The 20,418-nt window shown below is 42.9% G+C and overlaps 1 protein-coding gene across 4 annotated transcripts in view; it reads left to right on the top strand.

The window, feature by feature from the left end:
- Positions 1 to 20,418, top strand: part of setd4 (SET domain containing 4) — a 51,668-nt gene that overhangs the window by 22,630 nt on the left and 8,620 nt on the right. For 2 of the 4 annotated variants that reach the window (XM_063050327.1, XM_063050324.1), the window contains 2 exons: positions 3,131 to 3,211; positions 6,330 to 6,453. In XM_063050327.1, coding sequence (XP_062906397.1) covers positions 3,131 to 3,211; positions 6,330 to 6,453 — 205 coding nt within the window. Of the gene's footprint in view, positions 1 to 3,130; positions 3,212 to 6,329; positions 6,458 to 20,418 lie in introns of all 4 variants that reach the window. The other 2 variants (XM_063050326.1, XM_063050328.1) reach the window with 2 other exon arrangements.

Below are 20,418 nucleotides of genomic sequence, written 5' to 3'. Positions count from 1 at the left end.
TCACTGAGATGTTCCAACAACCAATGACCTCAGTTTAAGGACTCTATCTCATGTTCTCGTTATTTATTGCTATTTACTTATATTTGCATTTGCACAGTTCGTCTTCTGCACTCTGGTTGATCTTTCATTGATCCTGTTATAGATACTATTCTATAGATTTTCTGAGTAGCCAGCCGGTGGTGTAGTAGCATCTGCACTAGACCGAGGCGAGTGGTCCTGGGTTCGAACCCAGCCGGCTCCTTGCATGCTTTGCATCCGTGCTGGGTTGAGTCTTGAGCTAGGAACTCGAACTTTTAAAAACAGACAAAGCAGTTAGAGGAACGGCAAGGTTGCTGTCCGATGCATGGAAAGGAACAAAAACAACAAAATTTGCTGAATATACAGTACCTGCAGGAAAATGAATCTCAGTAGTATATGCTGCCGTATATGTTCTTTGATAATAAATTTACTCTGAACTTTGAATAATCAGTAACATTTCGGGCTGAGACCCTACAAAACACTTCTCTAGCAGATAAAGTTTCCAAAAGTCAAATAGCAAAAGCAGCATACTCAGCAAAAATATACACAATGCATTAAGAACTCCCCAACCTGTCCTTGCCAATTGTATTGGTCTGTGTTTGTGACTTGCCTGTGTCTGCAATGAATGTCATTTTTCCCCACGGAAAAGGCTTTATTTTATTTTAACTGAAATACACTCGTGGGCTTATCTCTTCTGGGAGAGCTGATTCGAGTGATCATTTGTCTCCGTCATTGGAACAAGGACGTCTTCCTGGTCGGACTCGGGAGACCTTTATGTTGAACTTGCTAATTCCTTTAAAAAGATTGGAGAGAATAATACCCACTGCAGCTTACGCATTTAAAATTTCCTGTTTTAAATGTCAAAGATCATGCCTAACCTGGGCACTTTTAGCATTTTCTGCTTTACTTTTGATCATAATTCTATTTATTGAGATACAGCTTGGAGTAGGCCCTTACAGCCTCTGAGCCACATTGCCCAGCAGCTCCCCGATTTAATCCCAGCCTAATCACTGGACAATTTACAATGACCAATTAACCTACCAACCAGTTTGTCTTTGGACTGTGGGAGGAAACCAGAGCACCTGGAGGAAACCTATGTGGTCACGGGGAGAATGTACAGGCTGTGGTGGGAATTTAATTGGCAAGGATACAAATGTGCGTTTTTTTAATTGCAATGTGAAATGCATTCACTGAGGATGGTGGTTTTGCAGTTTGTTTTTCTGCTAAAGAACTGTTTTTCAGACAGATTTTGACCATGTAATCATCAGAGTATGAACTTTCTGTGGTATTACCCGTTTAGTGTCCCGGGATGATCGTTTCAAACACTTGCACTATATTCTGTGCATTATTGAGGGCCGCCCCATGGACTCAGGTTTACAGGACAGGAAACCTGAGTCCACAGATACCTCATGGTATCCGGAATCATTTTACTCCATTGTCAGAGTTCATATTTGAGGTTTCTGTATCCTTAGCATTTCATCGCTGGACCTTTTGGAGAAAACTGAGAATCTTCTAACATTCTGCACTCTGGTTGATCTTTCATTGATCCTGTTACAGATACTGTTCTATAGCTTTGCTGTGATTGGCCTCAGTAAGTAGGTAATTCTTTACCAAATATGGCTGTGCAGGAAAGTCATTGGGGTACACTTGATAGGTTCTTGATCGGTAGGGGCATCAATGATTACAGGATGAAGGCAGGAGAATGGTGTTGAGAGGGGTAATACGTCAGCCATGATCCAGTGGCAAAGCAGCTGAATGTCCTAATTCTGCTCCTTTGTCTTATGGTCTTATACCAACTGGGTTATAATGATCTAATCAAGGCCAAAGGAAGAAAATTAAAAGCAGTGAGTTTTAGTTTCAGCATGAGCTTCAGAGCTTTGAATAACAAGATAGATAGTCCTTAAGGTGAGATTATTGGTTGTGGGAACATCTCAATGGATGGACAAGTGAGTGTCGTTATCCCTTACTGTTCAAGAGCCCATGGCTGAGGATGAGTAACTGTTCTTGAACCTGGTGGTGCAAGTCCTGAGGCCCTTGTGCCTTCTATCTGATGGTAGCAGCAAGAAAAAAGTGTGGCCTGGGTGGTGAGGATCTTGGATGATGGATGCTACTTTTCTACGACAGCTGATTCATCGCCACCTTTGATATGGCCCACAACAGTGGTGCCATCAGCAAATTTGAATATGCAGTATAGTGAATACATAAAATTGCTACAGTACTGTGCAAAATTCTTGGGCACCCTAGCTCTATATATATATATTTATATATATGTCCCTAAGAATTTTGCACAGGACTATACAGTGCGTGGACTGTATTGGTAATCAGCACAAAGTGAGGCATTTCATTGTATGTTTTATTATTTCAGTGTACATGTGAAGAAAAAAAGCTAACCTCCAAATCTTTGTTTGAAATCAGAGCAACAATAACACATGAGTAGTCTATTAACATGCTTCTGTATTTCATAAGATCATAAGATATAGGAGTAGAATTAGGCCACTTGGCCCATTGAGTCTGCTCCGCCATTTCATTATGACAGATCCATTTCCCTCTCAGCCCGGTCTCCTGCCTTCTCCCTGTATCCCTTCATGCCCTGACTAATCAAGAACTGATCAACCTCTGCTTTAAATATATCCCATGACTTGGCCTCCACAGCTGCCTGTGACAACAAATTCCTCAGATTCACCGCTCTCTGGCTAAAGAAATTGTTCTAAATCAACCTCCCTGTATTCTGAGGCTGTGCCCTCTGGTCCTCGACCCACCCACTATAGTACTTCATACTGTGCGATTTATGGATTTGATTGTAGTTCAACAGGACTCTTCCAGTTTTATGTTTTATATTCTGTCTTTTCGCCCATTCTTTCTTGTTGCCGTTGGCGTGACTCGTTTGTTTTTTGGCAGGGTTTGTGGTTTCATGTTCTTCTTGCTGTTTGCATGATCTGTTTTTTTTTACATAAAATTTGATATTTTTCTTTGAACGGCTTCCATGCTTTGTTTTTGTGGCTGTCTGGAGAAGACGAATATCAGAGTTGTATACTGTGTACATACTTTGATCATAAATGTAACTTGAACCTTATTTCAACTCCGGAACCAAAGTATTCTTGTATGCTTCCAGAAACTTGACATTTGGACGAGATGGACCTTCTTGGCGGCTTCTGACGGCGCTTAAAGTTGCTTGCCTCACAGCAGAAGAATAGTAAGTGGATATGTTTCTTTTAATACAATATCAGTTTGTAGTTAAGCTTTTGCACTAACCCATTTTGGGTATTGGAGGGCACATGCTAGAAACTGTGTGAAAACACTGAGGGTGACCGCTCCTAGTTGTGTTGAACCGTGAGTGAAAATTCACGGAGACGGTGTGGATTAGTGCCAGTTTATTAACATCCGACAACCAAGCGAAACAACTAACCTCCGGACCACAGTGCACCCACAAAACATAAACCAGCAGAGAAACCAGAACTACTATAGGAAGGATGTTGAGGCTTTGGAGAGAGTACTGAAGAGGTTTACCAGGATGCTGCCTGTTTTAGAAGGCATGTGCTATCACGAAAGGCTGGATAAACTTGGGTTGTTTTCTCTGGAGTGCCAGAGGCTGAGGGGAGATCTGATAGAGATTTACAAGATTATGAGAGCCATAGATAGAGTGGACAGAGAGTATCTGTTTCCTAGGGTTGAAATGTCTAATACCAGAGGGCATACATTGAGAGGGGGTAGGTTCAAGGGGCGGGGTGTGGAGTAGGTTTTTCACTCAGCGAGTCGTGGCTGCCTGGAATGGTGGTAGAGGCAAATACATGAAAGATTTATAAGAGATGTTTGAAGAGGCACATGGATGTAAGGAAGATGTAGGGATATGACATGGTGCAGGTAGGAGAATGCTTTTCAGCTGGTTCAGCATAACATTCTGGGTCGAACGGCCTGTTGCTGTGCTGTACTGTACTGTTCTATGTTCTATTGCCGTAAATATGTGAAAAAACTAGTAAGTTAATGATAAGCCAATGGGAAGAATGTAGTCCATTTATCATAGGTAGGTCCCCAAGTACACATAACAGTCTGGTGCACAGTAATCAAAACTTGCTAATGGAATGTTGACATTTATCTCAAGGGCACTGGAACTGAAAATAAGCACGCTAAAAACAAGGGTTTGATAGCCTTGGGAGTGTTATTCCAGAGAATTTGGCAGTGAACTTCAGAAAATATATTTTGGAAAGTTTTATAATGTTAGGGATTAAATGTCTTCTGCTGAGAGGAGGCTGCATAAACGTGGCTCAACTCCCTTAAATTTAGACAGTTGTACTGATACTGTTCAGCTCGGGGCTAACAACCCTGACTGGTGTGACGAGAATACACATAAAATTAAGATGTTTGCTGGCCTAGGTTAGCATCAGTGACATCAGCAAGTGGTCTGCCACCTGCCCTCAGGGGAAGGAGTGATAAGGAACAATGGAGCAGCGTCTGGAGATGTGTAATGAAGGGATGTGGGAGGGAGAGCTGTCTGGAGCGGCTCCCCCTTTGAACTCTGAACTGTTTGAAGTGGTGGACAGGCGATGCCCCAGCAGGGGGATAAAAAGGGACCAGTTCGCTAAGGCAGGACACACGCCACCCAAGGTAACGAGACCCTGGAAGCGGTGCGCCTCTCACGAGTGGGTGAGAAGTATCAGACAACGGCCAGGGTGGAAAGGTACGATCAGCGGGAACCCGGTGTGTGTCCGCCCTTGCCTGGGTGCCAGGTTCACTGCAGAGGATCGACTGCATCTGGAGGAGGGGTCACAGTCAGTGACCTCAGGTGACATCACCAAGGACCCGCCCAAAAGTTGTTTGTGAGCCATCCCGCTGGTCTGTGAGTGAAGCAGTGTCTGAATGATCAGTTGTTCCTGTTCTCTCTCTCTCTTCCCCCATGTTGTCCATCGCCATGGCAATGATTACTGCGAACTGAACTACTAAACTGGACTGAACTTTGAGTCACTTTGAAATTTGGTCATTTACCCCTAGACAACGATAGAGCTTGATTGATGCTGTTATCTTAATTCTGTGCACATGTGTGTTTATCATCGCTGAACTGTTGCATTTATTATCCTTTCGATTACTGTGTTGCTTGTTTCTTTAATAAAACTTTCTCAGTTCTAGTACTCCAGACTCCAACTGAGTGATCCATTTCTGCTGGTTTGGCAACCCAGTTACAGGGTACGTAACACTGGTCAAACAAAACAGTTACGGAAACAGCAAGGAAGAATCCTTCTACATGTGTGTGTGTGTTGGTATTCCTGAGTCTCCAGTCAACTGACAGTAAATCAGAAGGAAGCTACTGACACAATGAAGGAAGCCGTGAACGTCGCCAGAAATGGAGGATCTTCGTTGCTGCCCCAAACGCCAGTGGCGTAACGGGCAAAAGTAGAAGATCTTATGTTGTTCTGAGAGTACAGGTGCAGCCTCATCCTAAGTTCGCACTGCCTCAGTTCTGCATTGGACTGTTGTCTGGAGGTTTTTGTCTTCATGCCTCTGAATGGGACTTGAACCTGGGGCAAAGGATGTAATCTAATTGAATAACTCCTTTCCCTAAGTTTCATTTTTCTTTCATTGCTCTGGAGATATCATGGAAATTCTGAACAAACTCCTTTCTGGGAGCTGTACTGACAAACAAAGATTGGAATGATTCAAGAAGACCTAAATGACAGGAAAATGGATTGCCGACACTCCAACAACAAATATGAAGGCAACCCTTGCAGGGATTCAACACACACAAAAAACGTTAAGAGGAACTCAGCAGGCCAGTCATCATCTATGGAGAGGAATAAAGAGCTGCCATTTCAGGCTGAGATCCTTCTGAAATGTCAACTTTTTATTCCTTCCCGTAGATGGTGCCTGGCCTGCTGAGTTCCTCCAACATTTTGTGTGTGTAGCTGTGGATTTTCAGCATCTCTTGTGCTTATGCCTTGCTGGGACTAGAGTGCAAATGAGGGTGGTAAGGTAGTGTAGCTGCTAGCATCACGGTTTATTGCGCCAGCTGTCTGATTGTTCTTTCTGAGATGCGAGGGTTTCCCCCAGTACTACGGTTTCCTCCCACACTCCAAAAATGTGCGAATTAGGGTTAGTAAATTGTCTGACTATGTTGATGTCGGAAGCATAGGGAGACTTGCGGGCTGCCCTAGCACACCCTCCGACTGCGTTGGTCATTGATGCAACAATGTATTTCACTACACATTGCAATGTACTTGTGACAAACAAAGCCAGTCTTTATCTTTTATCACATTGAAGGCCAAGTGTGAAACTTTGAAAAGATGGACCAAACTGAGTTATCAATTCTTTGTGCCCTGCAGTTCACTGAGAAAAAACATTTCGCTTGGATTGTATGTGTCTGATGAGAACGAGAGGAGCAGTCTAGAGCTTGCAGAGAGACTCTGTCTCCATCTTATGAATGAAAACCAGAAGGTGATACAACAAGTGAGTGAGTTTTTATCTGGTGCTGTTCAGTTTGAGAATAAAACTCCACTTTATCTGTTGTCCAGCCATTGGGAAATTCTGATGGTCTGTCATCTTGTTCGCTGGGTATTGTTTCCAAAGCTCCCTTCCATTTTACCAGTCCTTCCCTCCCCACAAATCCCGTGGGCCTGTGCTGTCTCGAGATTCATGAGGTCTCCGATTCCCACACACTCTCTCTCTCGAGGCTTACTGGGTCTACGGTCCCCATGTTCCCCTGAATCCAGCAGTGTTAATTATTGCACCTGCTGCTCCTTTTGTGGCCTCCATCAATGAAACTGGATGTAGATTGGGATACCGCTTTAGTGAGCACTTTCTGTGCCAGCTGGGAGCTCGTCACTTCAATTCCACTTTCCATCCCCACACCGCCATGGCTGTCCATGGCCTCCTCTTCTGTTAGTGCATGGCCGAACAAAAATTCGAGGAAAAGCATATCATACACGCATTGGCCACTTTATTAGGTATTTTCTGTATCTAATAAAGTGGCCACCGAGTGTGTGTTCATGGTCTTCTGCTGCCTTAGCCCATCCTCTTCAAGGCATGGTGTGTTTTGTGTTCAGAGCTGCTCTTTTGCACACCCCTGTTAGAACATGGTCATTTGAGTTACTGTTGCCTTCCTGTTAGCTTGAACCAATATGCGCATATTCTATTAACCTCTCAGTTTTCAACCAGTGAACTGCTGCTCACAGGTGTTTTTTTTTGTGCTTGGCACCATTCTCTTAAATCTAGAGACCGTTATGTGTGAAAATCCCAGGAGATCAGCATTTTCTGAGATACTCAAACCACCTGGTCTGGTCCCCACATTCATTTCATGGTCAAAGGCACTTAGGTCACATTTCTTCCCCATTCTGATGTTTGCTGTGAACAACAACTAAACCTCTTGACCATGTCTTCAACCTGGCACTGTGAACATCAAATTCCTCAAATTTCTGTAACCACTCCCCCTCTTCTCTTTTATCTCTCTCCTCCTGATTCCATTGGCCCCCCATCACTTAACTCTCTCCCACCCGCTCCACCAGCTGATCACCCACATACCCCTCCCACTGGTTCCCCGCCTCACATCCCTCCCTTTATTCCATGCTCCACCATTCTGTTCCATCAGATTCCTAGTTTCTCAGCACTTCTCAAACAATGTCCTAGGGAGATTGTTTGCTGGTGCTGTTGGGGAGGTTTTAAACTAATATGGCAGGGGGATGGGAACCCACACAGAAAAGAAGAGGGAAGTGATACAGAGATCAAAGCTAGAGTTAGTGAAGAAAAAAGTAAGAGTAGAGTGCATAAAAGTAAAAAGCAAAAATCGCATAGGTCACTAGATTCTAAAAGGACAATGAGTATAAGGGCACTTTATCTAAATGCCCATAGTATTAGAAACAAGGTGAGTGAACTTGTGACACAGATCAGTACCAAGGCATATGATTTAGTGGCCATTACAGAAACCTGATTGCAAGGTGGAGATGACTGGGGATTAAATATCCAAGGGTATCAGATAATAGGGAAAGATAGGCAGGAGGGCAGAGGAGGTGAAGTGGCGCTCTTGATTAGGGATGAGATCAGGGCGATTGTGAGAGACGATATAAGATCTACAGAGCAGAATGTTGAGTCCATATGGGTAGAGATTAAGAATAGTAAAGGGAAAAAAATCACTGGTGGGAGTTGTCTATAGGCCACCTAATAAAAATATTGCAGTGACAGAGGCGATTAACCAAGAAATAACTGAGGCTTGTAAGAACCGAGCGGCAGTTGGCATGGGAGATTTTAACTTCCACATAGATTGGGTGAATCAGATTGGTCAAGGACGTCTTGAGGAGGACTTCATAGAATGATGGCTTTCTTGAGCAGCATGTTAGTGAACCTGCAAGGGAAAATACTGTCTTAGATCTAGTCCGAGACAGGTAAGATTAACGATCTTGTAGTCAGGGATCCTCTTGGAAAGAGTGATCATAGTATGATTGAATTTCACATACAGATGGAGGATGAAATAGTTCGATCTAAAACTAGTGTATTATGCTTGAACAAGGGAGACTACAACAGGATGAGGGAGGAGTTGGCTGACGTGGATTGGGAGCAGAGGCTATTTGGTAGGACAGTTGAGGAACAGTGGAATACTTTCAAAGAGATTTTTCACAGTGCTCAACAAAAGTATATTCCAGTCAAAAGTAAGGACAGTAAGTGTGGGGAGAGCCAGCCTTGGATAACCAAGGAAATAAAAGATAGTATCAAGTTAAAAGCTCATGTGTATGAAGTCGCAAAGAGTAGTGGGAGACTGGAGGATTGGGAAAGCTTTAAAAAGCAACAAAGAACAACTAAACAAGAAGTAAGGAAAGGGAAATAGAGTATGAAAGTAAATTAGCACAAAATATAAAAACAGATAGCAAAAGTTTTTATAAATATTTAAAGCGGAAGAGGGTGGCAAAAGTCAATGTAGGTCCCTTGGAAGACGAGAAGGGGAAAAATTGATACTGGGTGATAAGGAAATGGCTGAGGCATTGAACGACTATTTTGTTGTCAGTCTTCATGGTAGAGGACACGTCTACTATGCCAAAGAAGGAAGTTATGGATGAAATGGGAGGTGAAGACCTTGATAAAATCCCTGCCACTAACGAGATAGTGATGAGCAAACTAGAGGGCCTGAAGGTAGATAAGTCCCCTGGTCCTCATGGGATGCATCCCAGGGTGCTGAAGGAATTGGAGGTTGTAGTAGATGTGTTGGTAATCAATTATCAAAATTCTCTGGACTCTGGGCAGGTCCCAGCGGGTTGGAAGACAGCAAATGACTTGCCACTTTTTTAAAAAGGATGTAGGCAAAAGACAGGCAACTATAGGTCAGTTAGCTTAACATCTGTAGTTGGGTAAATGCTTGAAGCTGTTATTAAGGAAGAAACAGCAAAACATTTAGAAAGGAGTGATTCCATTAGATGCAGCATGGATTCAGAAAGGGTAGGTCCTATTTGACAAAATTACTGGGGTTCTTTGAGGACATAATGGGTGCAGTGGATAGAGGGGAACAGGTGGATGTCATATACTTGGATTTCCGGAAAGCAGTTGATAAGGTGCCCCACAAAAGATTTATAAATAAGGTACGGATGCATGGAATCAAAGGAAGTGTATTGGCATGGATAGTGGATTGGTTAATAGAAGGCAGAGAGTTGGTATAAATGGGTGTTTCTCCGGTTGGCAGTCAGTGGTGAGTGGGGTGCCGCAGGGGTTGGTGCTGGGCCCGCAGCTGTTTACCATTTACATTGATGATTTGGAAGAGGGGACTGGGTGTAGTGGAGCAAAATTTGCTGATGACACTAAACTGAGTGAAAAGGCAAATTGTACAGAGGATGTGGAGAGTGCAGAGGGATATAGATAGGTTAAGTGAGTGGGCCAAGGTCTGGCCGATGGAATACAACATTGGTAAATGCAAGATCATCCACTTTGGAAGGAATAATAGAAGAGCAGATTATTATTTAAATGCTGAAAGATTGCAGCATGCTGTTGTACAGAGGGACTTAGGAGTGCTTGTGCATGAATCGTAAAAAGTTGGCTTGCAGGTAGAACAGGTTATTAAGAAGGCAAACGGAATGTTGGCCTTCATTGCTAGAGGGATTGAATTCAAGAGCAGGGAGGTCATGCTGCAACTATACAGGGTACTGGTGAGGCCACACCTGGAGTACTGTGTGCAGTTCTGGTCTTCATACTTGAGGAAGGATATACTGGCTTTGGAGGCAGTGCAGAGGAGATTCACCAGGTTGATTCCAGGGATGAAAGGGAGATTGAGGAGAGATTTATGAGGAGAGATCTATGAGGAGAGATTGAGTCGCCTGGGACTATACTCTCTGGAATTCAGAAGAATGAGAGGGGATCTTATAGAAACATACAACATTTTGAAAGGGATAGATAGGGTAGAAGTAGGGAAGTTGTTTCCATTGGTCGGTGAGTCTAGAACGAGGGGACATTGCCTCAAGATTCAGGGGAGAAGATTTAGGATGGAGATGAGGAGAAACTGTTTTTCCCAGAGAGTGGTAAATCTGTGGCATTCTCTGCCCAGGGAAGCAGTTGAGGCTTCTTCACTAAATATATTTAAGATACAGTTAGATAGATTTTTACATAGTAGGGAAATTAAGGGTTATGGGGAAAAGGCAGGTAGCTGGAGCTGAGTTTCCAGACAGATCAGCCATGATCTTATTGAATGGCGGGGTAGGCTCGATGGGCCGGATGGCCTACTCCTGCTCCTATTTCTTATGTTCTTTGTCACTTCCACCGATCACCTCCCAGTTTATGACATCATTCTCACTTCCCAGCCTCTCAACTGCCTATCACCTCCCTCACCTGAAGCCGCCTATCACCTGCCACCTCAGGCTCCACCTCCTTCCCGCAACCCCCATTCCACTGGCTATCTACCCTCTTTCTTTCCAGTCCAGTTGAAGGATTCTGACCTGAAAACATCCGGGAACATACAGTTAAGGTTATTAAGTTGTAGGCAGAAGCGTGGCAACATTTGCGGGCTGCCCAGTGCAATCCTAACTAATTTGACACAAAATGGCGCATTTCAGAGATCGTTTCAATGTACATGTGACAAATGAAGCTAATCTTTAAATCTTGAGCTATATAGAAACATAGAAAATAGGTGCAGGAGTAGGCCATTCGGCCCTTCGAGCCTGCACCGCCATTTATTATGATCATGGCTGATCATCCAACTCAGAACCCAGCCTTCCCTCCATACCCCCTGACCCCTGTAGCCACAAGGGCCATATCTAACTTCCTTTTAAACATAGCTAATGAACTGGCCTCAACAGTTTGCTGTGGCAGAGAATTCCACAGATTCACCACTCTCTGTGTGAAGAAGTTTTTCCTAATCTCGGTCCTAAAAGGCTTCCCCTCTATCCTCAAACTGTGACCCCTCGTTCTGGACCTCCCCAACATCGGGAACAATCTTCCCGCATCTAGCCTGTCCAATCCCTTTAGGATCTTATACGTTTCAATCAGATCCCCCCTCAATCTTCTAAATTCCAACGAGTACAAGCCCAGTTCATCCAGTCTTTCTTCATATGAAAGACCTGCCATCCCAGGAATCAATCTGGTGAACCTTCTTTGTACTCCCTCTATGGCAAGGATGTCTTTCCTCAGATTAGGGGACCAAAACTGCACACAATACTCCAGGTGTGGTCTCACCAAGGCCTTGTACAACTGCAGTAGTACCTCCCTGCTCCTGTACTCGAATCCTCTCGCTATAAATGCCAGCATACCGTTCGCCTTTTTCACCGCCTGCTGTACCTGCATGCCCACTTTCAATGACTGGTGTATAATGACACCCAGGTCTCGTTGCACCTCCCCTTTTCCTAATCGGCCACCATTCAGATAATAATCTGTTTTCCTATTTTTGCCACCAAAGTGGATAACTTCACATTTATCCACATTAAATTGCATCTGCCATGAGTTTGCCCACTCACCCAACCTATCCAAGTCACCCTGCATCCTCTTAGCATCCTCCTCAAATATGGAGATATTTGAGAAGCATGGAGAGTTCTCCTGTGAAGAAAGAATATTAAGGAAGATTTTCTAAGGATGCTTTTTAAATGATGATAACGAGTTATAAAGTGGAGATTACATTCCACTGGCAGTGGGCTGATGGCCAGGGTACACAGTTGGCAAAGAATGAGAAGAGAGTTTATTATGCAGTCTTGATGATGTGGAATGTTTTTCACGAGGGGGTGGTAAAAACAAGTTCAAAAGTAACATTTAAAAGGTAATGAACTCTATGCTTCACGATAAATTTGTATGGCTCTGGAGAAAAATTGTAGCTAAATGAATAGCTATTTCAAAGAGGATATTCATTATTAGCCAAATGCTGATCTCCGGCTGTGTCACATTCTGTGGTTACTGGTTAAAACAATCTGGTTTTGTAGACATCTGGATGATTGAACTTGCAAGAAATTTATAATTTTTCCAACGTTAATTCACCCCAAGGGATTATTGTGTAGGGAAGGAAGAAAGTTCTTGTAAGGGTAATAGAAACTTATTTTAAGAATACATAATATCCTGTCAAACAAGGTTATGGAACAGAATCTCAGGAGGATTACAACAAGGAATGAGGCATTTGAACCATCAGATCAGCTTGGTCCAATCCTTGCTTTGTTATTTCTTTGCCAACCCCTCTTTACACTACTGTATGACTTTTACAGATTTCCATGCAAATTTGTTCACCACCACACTCTATTCATCAACAACCTCCAGCGTACAGTGGATTCTGTTTAATTGGGCCTTTGGTTAATCGGAGCAGACAGCTACTTGGGACAAACCTTGAAGAACAAAAGTGTTCGAGAAAATACCCAGGATTCCCTTTGTTTATTTGGGTCACTATGCCCCTTCATTGGGATAGGAGATTCTTGCCAGTTTCTAATTAGCATTAGCTGTGTTTAGTTACGTGGCGGTTAGCCTTAGGACAAACAATTTTTAAATAGCATCAGTTGCATGTGTTTGTGTTTAATAAATAGTCATTATTGTCAGTGATGGTTCGCATGAAATAGCAGTAAGACAATTCTGAACTCCTTCACTCACTGTAGTTTTAAGCATTCAGGCTTGGAGATGCCCGAAAGAGCCAAGAGTGAAAACTAAACAATCTTACTACTTCAACAAGTTCAGAACTACGAAGATTCTGAAGGTATCGACAATCATCTTGAATGTTACAATGAAAATAAAGATTTGGAGGATGTATGAAGGAAGTCCATTATCTGTACTAGGTGTCTGCATTGATTTTATTCATTGTGTACACTGGATGAATTCCTGCAGCGATAACTATTAGAAACTAATATGCAGTTTTGTAGCACTACTGGTAGTGTCCTAATTCGTTGCGTGTTTTATTTAAATACATAATATGTTACTCAATTAAATGGTAATTTGCCGCCTTTAAACTATTTCCATGATATTTCAGTTAATTTAGGACAGCTGCTTAATAGGGCAAAAATACACTGGTCCCGATGTGCCTCAATTAACTGGAATCCACTGTATTTGCAGCATAGTTCAGGCTCTTAGGCCCACAATGTTGTTGCAACTTTTTAACCTACTCTAAAATCAATCTAGTCCTTCTGTCCTACACAGCTCTCCATTATTCCAACATTCATGTGCCTATTTAAGAGATTTTTAAACGCCCCTAATGTATCTGCCTCTATCGCCAACCCTTGCAGGACAATCACACTCACCACTCTCTGTGTGAAGAACTTGCCTCTGATATCCCTCTATATTTTCCTCTGGTTTCCTTAAAATTATGCTCCCTCATAATTAGCCTTTTCAGCTCCTGGAAAAAAATTCTCTGGCTATCCACTGGATCTATGCCTCTTATCATTCTGTACACCCCTATCAAGTCGCCTCTCATCTTGCTTCGCTCCAAAGAGAAAATCCCTAGCTCACTCAATCTGTCTTTATAAGACATTCTCTCCAATCCAAAAAGCATACTGGTAGATTTCCTCTATACCTTCTCCAAAGCTTCCACATCCTTCCGAGAAAGAGGTGATCAGAACTGAACACAGTATTGCAAGTGAGGTATTTGACAGATTACCCAATTGGTATCTGACCAATTGGGCCATCTTCTTTCCAACCTTGTTTAATTTGCATCATGTCTTTATGTGAACCTGTCTTAGATTTCAAGGAAGCAGAGAAAGAGTTGGAAAATGAGATTAGATTGGCTCGTTGCTTCTCAGCCAGTAGGAATCAGAATCCGATTTGTTATCACTGACATACAGTGTGTCGTGAAAGTTATCTTGTGGCAGCGGTTTAGTACATTACGACACAAACACATGATGATGATGGTACGGTACATTAAAGATTACTTGAAGGAACAGTAAGAAATATAGAATATTAAAAACAAATAGTGCAAGAGAAGAGTGAAGTAGTGAGGTAATGTTAATGGGTTCATGGACTGTTCAGAAATCTGACGGCTGAGGGGAAAATGCTGTTCCAAAAAACCCAGCTTGTGCATCTTTCCGGCTCCTACACTTCAAGAAGAGTGCATGTCCTGGATATTGAGGGTCCTCCAGGGTGGATGCACAGCCTTCTGAAGATGTCCTTGATGGTGGGGAAGCCGGTTGAGTCTGCAACCCTCTGCAGCTTTTTCTGATCCAGTGCATTGGTGCCTCCACACCGGGGAGTGATGTAACCAGTTAGAATGCTCTCCTTGGTACATCTGAAGAAATTTGCCAGAATTTTTGGTGACATATCACGTCTCCTCAAACTCCTATTGACATGTAGGCACTGGTGTGTCTTCTTCACGTGGTCGAGGATTGAGGATGTGAGGATTGATGCCGATGATTGAAGCCTGAGGGTCATTCGAAAGTCTTGAAGTTGAGGCCTGTTGACTAGAGCCCCTTGTCTGCGAATCTCTGAGTCCACTGGGGAAGCTGAAAGCCCAATGTCTGCGAGTTCGAGTCCACTGGAGGCTGAAGACAGCTTGTTCTGGAGTTGGAGGACTGTGTACATGCATGCGTGGATGTGGTAGGGGGCAGGAATGGGGCTTGTTTTGCTATTGCTTGTATTCTGTTATGGTGTGTTCTGAGAAGCACTGCGGGCATGCTATGTTGGTGGCAGAGTGAGTGGTCACACTTGCGGCCTGCCCCCGGCACCCCTTCAGATGTGTTCGTTGTGAACACATAAGACACATTTCACTGTGAGTTTTGATTGTACACGCGATAAACCAATTTGAATCTTGAATCTAGAATCTAGTCTGTAGAAATGGATCTGAAACCGGTGTTGGCCTTCCTCTCTATACTGAGATTCCCAATCTTGTCATCATGTCAATGGCAATGCCCCACTTGGCAGTGTTCCTCTCTGTTTTTCTCTGCATTTTGTGAACTTCTTGGCACTTGCTGGTGCTGAGATCTGCGGAGTCCAGACATGCTAAACTGCCTTGCTCATGAAGTTATTGCTCACCGATTGGACATCCCAACTTAACTGAATTGTGTGCTCATTGTCCCCAGCACATGCGGTGTGGCTTTTATTTATAGTTTGGTTGGCCATATGAAGATCAGAATCAAGTTTGATATCACTGGCATATGTCCTGTAATTTGTTGTTATGCAATACATTAAAAAAACTAAATTACGGTAGGTGTGTGTGTATACAGTACATACAGTATACACACACACACACACACACATAAATATACACACATATATACAAAGTTAAATATGTAGTGCAAAAAGGGAAAAAAAACGTAGTGATGTAGTGTCATGGGTTCAGTGTTCATTTAGGAATCAGATGGCAGACGGGAAGAAGCTGTTCCTGAATCACTGAGTGTGTGCCTTCAGGCTCTTGTACCTCCGCCCTGATGGTAGCAATGAGAAGAGGGCAGTGACAAGAGTGAGAACCTTGTTTGAGTCCCTTTCTCACCCTATTCTCTCTTCCTCTCAGACATTCTGGCTGGCTTGATGTTTTCTTTCTGACTCTCAATAACTTTACTCGAGCCAACAATCTTTCCTGAGCTTTGTATTACACCAAACAGCGATACTCAGGGAGCTAAATGGAAAACACATGCAGATAATTTTTTTTTAACACATGAGATTCTGCAGATGCTGGAAATCTAGAGTTACACACACACACACACACACACACACACACACACAAAATGCTGGAGGAACTCAGCAGATCAGGCAGCATCTATGGAGAGGAATAAACAATCAATGTTTTGCATTGGGACCCTTCATCAGGACTGCAAAGGAAGGGGGAAGATGCCAGAATAAGAAGGTGGGGAGGAGGGTGGGTGAGTTTTCTTTGTTGTTATTGCCTTTTGGCAATATTTAGGATTACATTGTAAAATGGCAAGAAAAAAGATAGAAATCTGAAATAAAACGCAAAATGCTGCTATGAATCATTTTGTTTAGACATGCTCCGGATCTATCTGTTATTCACTGCCACTGTTCTGATCAGTGCAACGGGTTCAATGTCCATTCAGAAATCAGATGGCAGAGGGGAAGAAGCTGGTCCTGAATTGTTGAGTGTGTGCCTTCAGTCTTGTGTACCTTCTCCCTGATGGTAACAATGAGAACAAGGCATGTCCTGGGTAATGCAAGTTCTTAATGATGGACACTACCTTTTTCAGGCATTGCTCCTTGAAGGTGTCCTGGATCCTACAGAGACTAGTGGTCATGATGGAGCTGACTAAGTTTACAACTCTCTGCAGCTTACTTTGATCCTGTGTAGTAGCCGCCCCCCCCCCCCCCATGCCAGACAGTGATGCATCCAGTTAGAATGCTCTCACGGTACATCTGTAGAAATTTTCCTGTGATTTTGGAGACATACCAAATCTTCTCAAACTCCTAATGAAATATAGCTTCTGTCATGCTTTCTTTGTAACTGCATCATTATGTTGGGCCCAGGATAGATCCTCAGAGATGTTGACACCCAGGAACTTGAAATTGCTCACTCTCTCCACTTCTGATCTCTCTGTGAGGATTGGTGTGTGTTCCCTCGCCTTACTCTTCCTGAATTCCACAACCAATCCTTTGGTCTTCCTGACATTGAATGCAAGATGTTTACTGTGACACCACTCAACTAGCTGATATATCTCACTCCTGTATGCCTTCTCATCACCATCTGAAATTCTGCCAACAATAGATTCTCCTCTTTTTTTTGACTCCACAAGACAGGAGCAGAATTAGGCCATTCAGCCCACCAACCCAAGTCTGCTCCACCATTCCATCCTGGCTGATCTCGGATCCCACTCAACCCCATACACCTGTCTTCTCGCCATATCCTTTGATGCCCTGATCGATCAGGAAACTATCAGCTTCTGCCTTAAATATACCCACGCACTTGGCCTCCACCGCAGTCTGTGGCAGATCATTCCACAGGTTCACTACTCTCTGGCTAAAAAATGTCCTCCTTACCTCTGTTCTAAGGGGTTGATCCTCAATTTTGAGGCCAAGCCCTCCAGTTCTGGATATCCCCACCACAGGAAACATCCTCTCCACATCCACCCTAGCTAGTCCTTCCAATATTTGGTAGGTTTCAACGAGATACCCCCACATTCTTCTAAATTCCAGTGAGTATCGGCCCAAAGCAGCCAAACATTCCTATATGTTAACCCCTTCATTCCTGGAATCATCTTCGTCAACCTCCTTCGGACTCTCTCCAATGACATCACATCCTTTCTGAGATAGGCCAGTCTCACCTGAGTTCCTTTGCATTTTCTCTCTCTCCTCTTTCCCCCAGTACCATCACCTGCTCTGCATCTTAAAACTTTTCGCAGATTTGACAAAAGACGATCAGTCTACAGATCTTGCTTGACCTGCTGACGAATTCCAGCATGTTCTGCTATATTAGCTTAAGTTTAAAAATTTCAGGTTCCAGTTACCATCTGAACAGCTAATTTACACATCCGGTCTGTGCAATAAGTGGAGATGTGTAAATGTGAATTGCGATCAGAGACATGACCTCTTATGGTTACTGTCATCGGGGAGGGGTTGCAGGAATCCATAAATTTGCTGATGATACAACCATTGTTAGCAGAATTTCAGATGGTGTCGAAAGGGCGTACGGGAACAAGATATACCAATTAGTTGAGTGGTGTCGCAGCAACAATCCTGCACTCACATCAATAAGACCAAAGAACTGATTGTGGACTTAAGAAACGGAAAGACAGGGGAACACTAACCAATCCTCATAGAGGGATCAGAAGTGGAGAGAGTGAGCAATTTCAAATTCCTGGGTGTTAATATCTCTGAGGACCTAATCTGGACACAACATATTGAGGCAACTATAAAGAAGGCCATATTTCATTAAGAGTTTGGGGAAATTTGGTGTTTCCACAAAAAACACTTGAAAAATTCTACAAATGTACTGTGGAGAGCATTCTGGCTGGCTGTGTTACCAATTTGAACAGGGAGGCTACTGCACAGGATAGAAGTAAGTTGTAAAAACTTGTAAAGTTAGTCAGCTCCATCATGGGTACTAGCCTCCGTAGTATCCAAGACATCTTCAAGGAGTAGTGCCTTAGGAAGGTGGCGTCCATCATTAAGGACCCCAAACACCCAGGACATGCCCTCTTCTTATTGTTACCATCAGGAAGGAGGTATAGAAACCTGAAGGCACACGCTCAGTTATTCAGTTACAGTTTCTTCCCCTCTGCTATCTGATTTCTAAATGGATTTTGAAGCCATGAACACAACCTCACTACTTTTTATTTCTGACTTTTTTTGCACTACTCATTTTAACTTAACTATTTAATAGGCATATATAAACTTAATGTAACTCAGTGTTTTCTCTCTATATTTACTTATGTATTTCATTGCACTGCTGCTGTAAAGTTGACACATTTCACAACATATGCCGGTGATTTCAGATCTAATTCTGATTCTGAAGGCCAACGCTCAATGATTTAGGAACAGCTTCTTTCCCTCTGCCATCATATTTTTGAATCAGAATCAGGTTAAATATCACGGGAAATTTGTTATTTTGTGGCTGCAGTACAATGCAATGTATAATAAAAACTAAATTACCATAAGTATATATGTAGGGGGGTGTGTTTGTGTATGTGAGTATGACCTGAGTGGTACAAGGCATGACCTGGGTGCTGGGGGTCCTTCTGTTGGATGCTGCTGGGGAGGCTAGTGCCCAGGAAGGAGCTGACTGTGTTTACAACTTTCTGCAGCTTATTTCAATCTGGTTCAGAGCACCAGCCCCCCAATCCCCAGATCAGACATTGATTCTGAACAGTCCACTGTTGTTTTTCCTTTTGCTCTATTTATATGTTTTTGTAATTTAGAGTAATTTTTATATCTTTTGCACAGTTCTGCTGCTGCAAAACATACGAAAGGTCTTGGCTGAAGCGTTGACTTTTTATTCCTTTCCCTAGACGCTACCTGTCCAAGTTCCTCAGCATTTTGTGTATGTTATGTAAAAAGAAAAAACAGGTCATTTAGGTCAATAATAATCAAATTCTGATTCTAAGCATTAAAAAGCAAGAAGCTGAAATGAAGATCTGCTTTCGGAATTGTATTTTGCTGTATTTAGTTTAGAAACAAAGATTTTTGGAAACATCTACCTACCTGAATTTTGTCATTTCAGAATAAGATTTATTTTCACTGCCTTGTATGATGTAAAATTTCCTCACATTTTGGAAGGTTTGTGGGGGGGGGCGGGGGCTCAGAATATTTGTGTAGATTTTTAATAAGAGAAATCTGGGTTTTCTGCTTTATTTGAAACAAACTGGTGTAGGGTTCATGCTTGTAAGGTACCTTAGTCAATACAGATGAGTGTCATACAGTTTTTATTAAAGCCAGAACCCATTTTACTAAACTCCATTCCTGTTTCTGAATGTCAGCGTTGCAATGAGCGCTCCTCCAGATAAGCATTGAAAAGAGAATGAATGCTTTGTGCCTCTCCACCGCCTGCTCCAATTACACTGACGGAATCCCATAGGCAGATGTAGCAGAGCCGCCTACAAGTAAGAGATAATACCAGGGTAGCAGAGACTGCCAGAATTAGAGAGGGGGAAATAGTACAGTGAATTGTTAGACTGCAAGAAAGATTGCTGGAAATATTGGCTGGGCCAAAATGAATGAAGAAATGCTCGTCTTGTATATGTTCTGCCTGCTGTTTCTGTGTCAGATCCAGGCTGTAACAGCAGGAGTATGACCAGAGGCACAAAACACTGACTCCAAGTGCTCCTCACAAAGTTGGCAGAGTTACTGCCATGTTTGTCTGACCAAACTTCAAATTAAGTCGGCAAAATCCTGAATGATTATTACATTCAGTTTCTGTGAATTAACAAATTCTTTGTTTTGATCTGAGCACTAAATTGCTATGTCTGCATGTAGCAAAGTCTCCTCGTTCAGAGATTCAGATTTACCGCGCCCGGGTTGAGCAATGGAAGCAACTTGCAGAATGTTGATAGGATTATCTGGTCAGTTTGCGAGGAGTGTTTTAAAATCACGAGGGCCTTTGCGGGGGAAACT

The sequence above is a fragment of the Mobula hypostoma genome, chromosome 6 (assembly GCF_963921235.1).
Source record: "Mobula hypostoma chromosome 6, sMobHyp1.1, whole genome shotgun sequence".
Taxonomy (NCBI): domain Eukaryota; kingdom Metazoa; phylum Chordata; class Chondrichthyes; order Myliobatiformes; family Myliobatidae; genus Mobula; species Mobula hypostoma.
The sequence above is the reverse complement of the archived record's forward strand: the minus strand, read 5'-3'. Positions and strand labels throughout refer to the sequence as shown.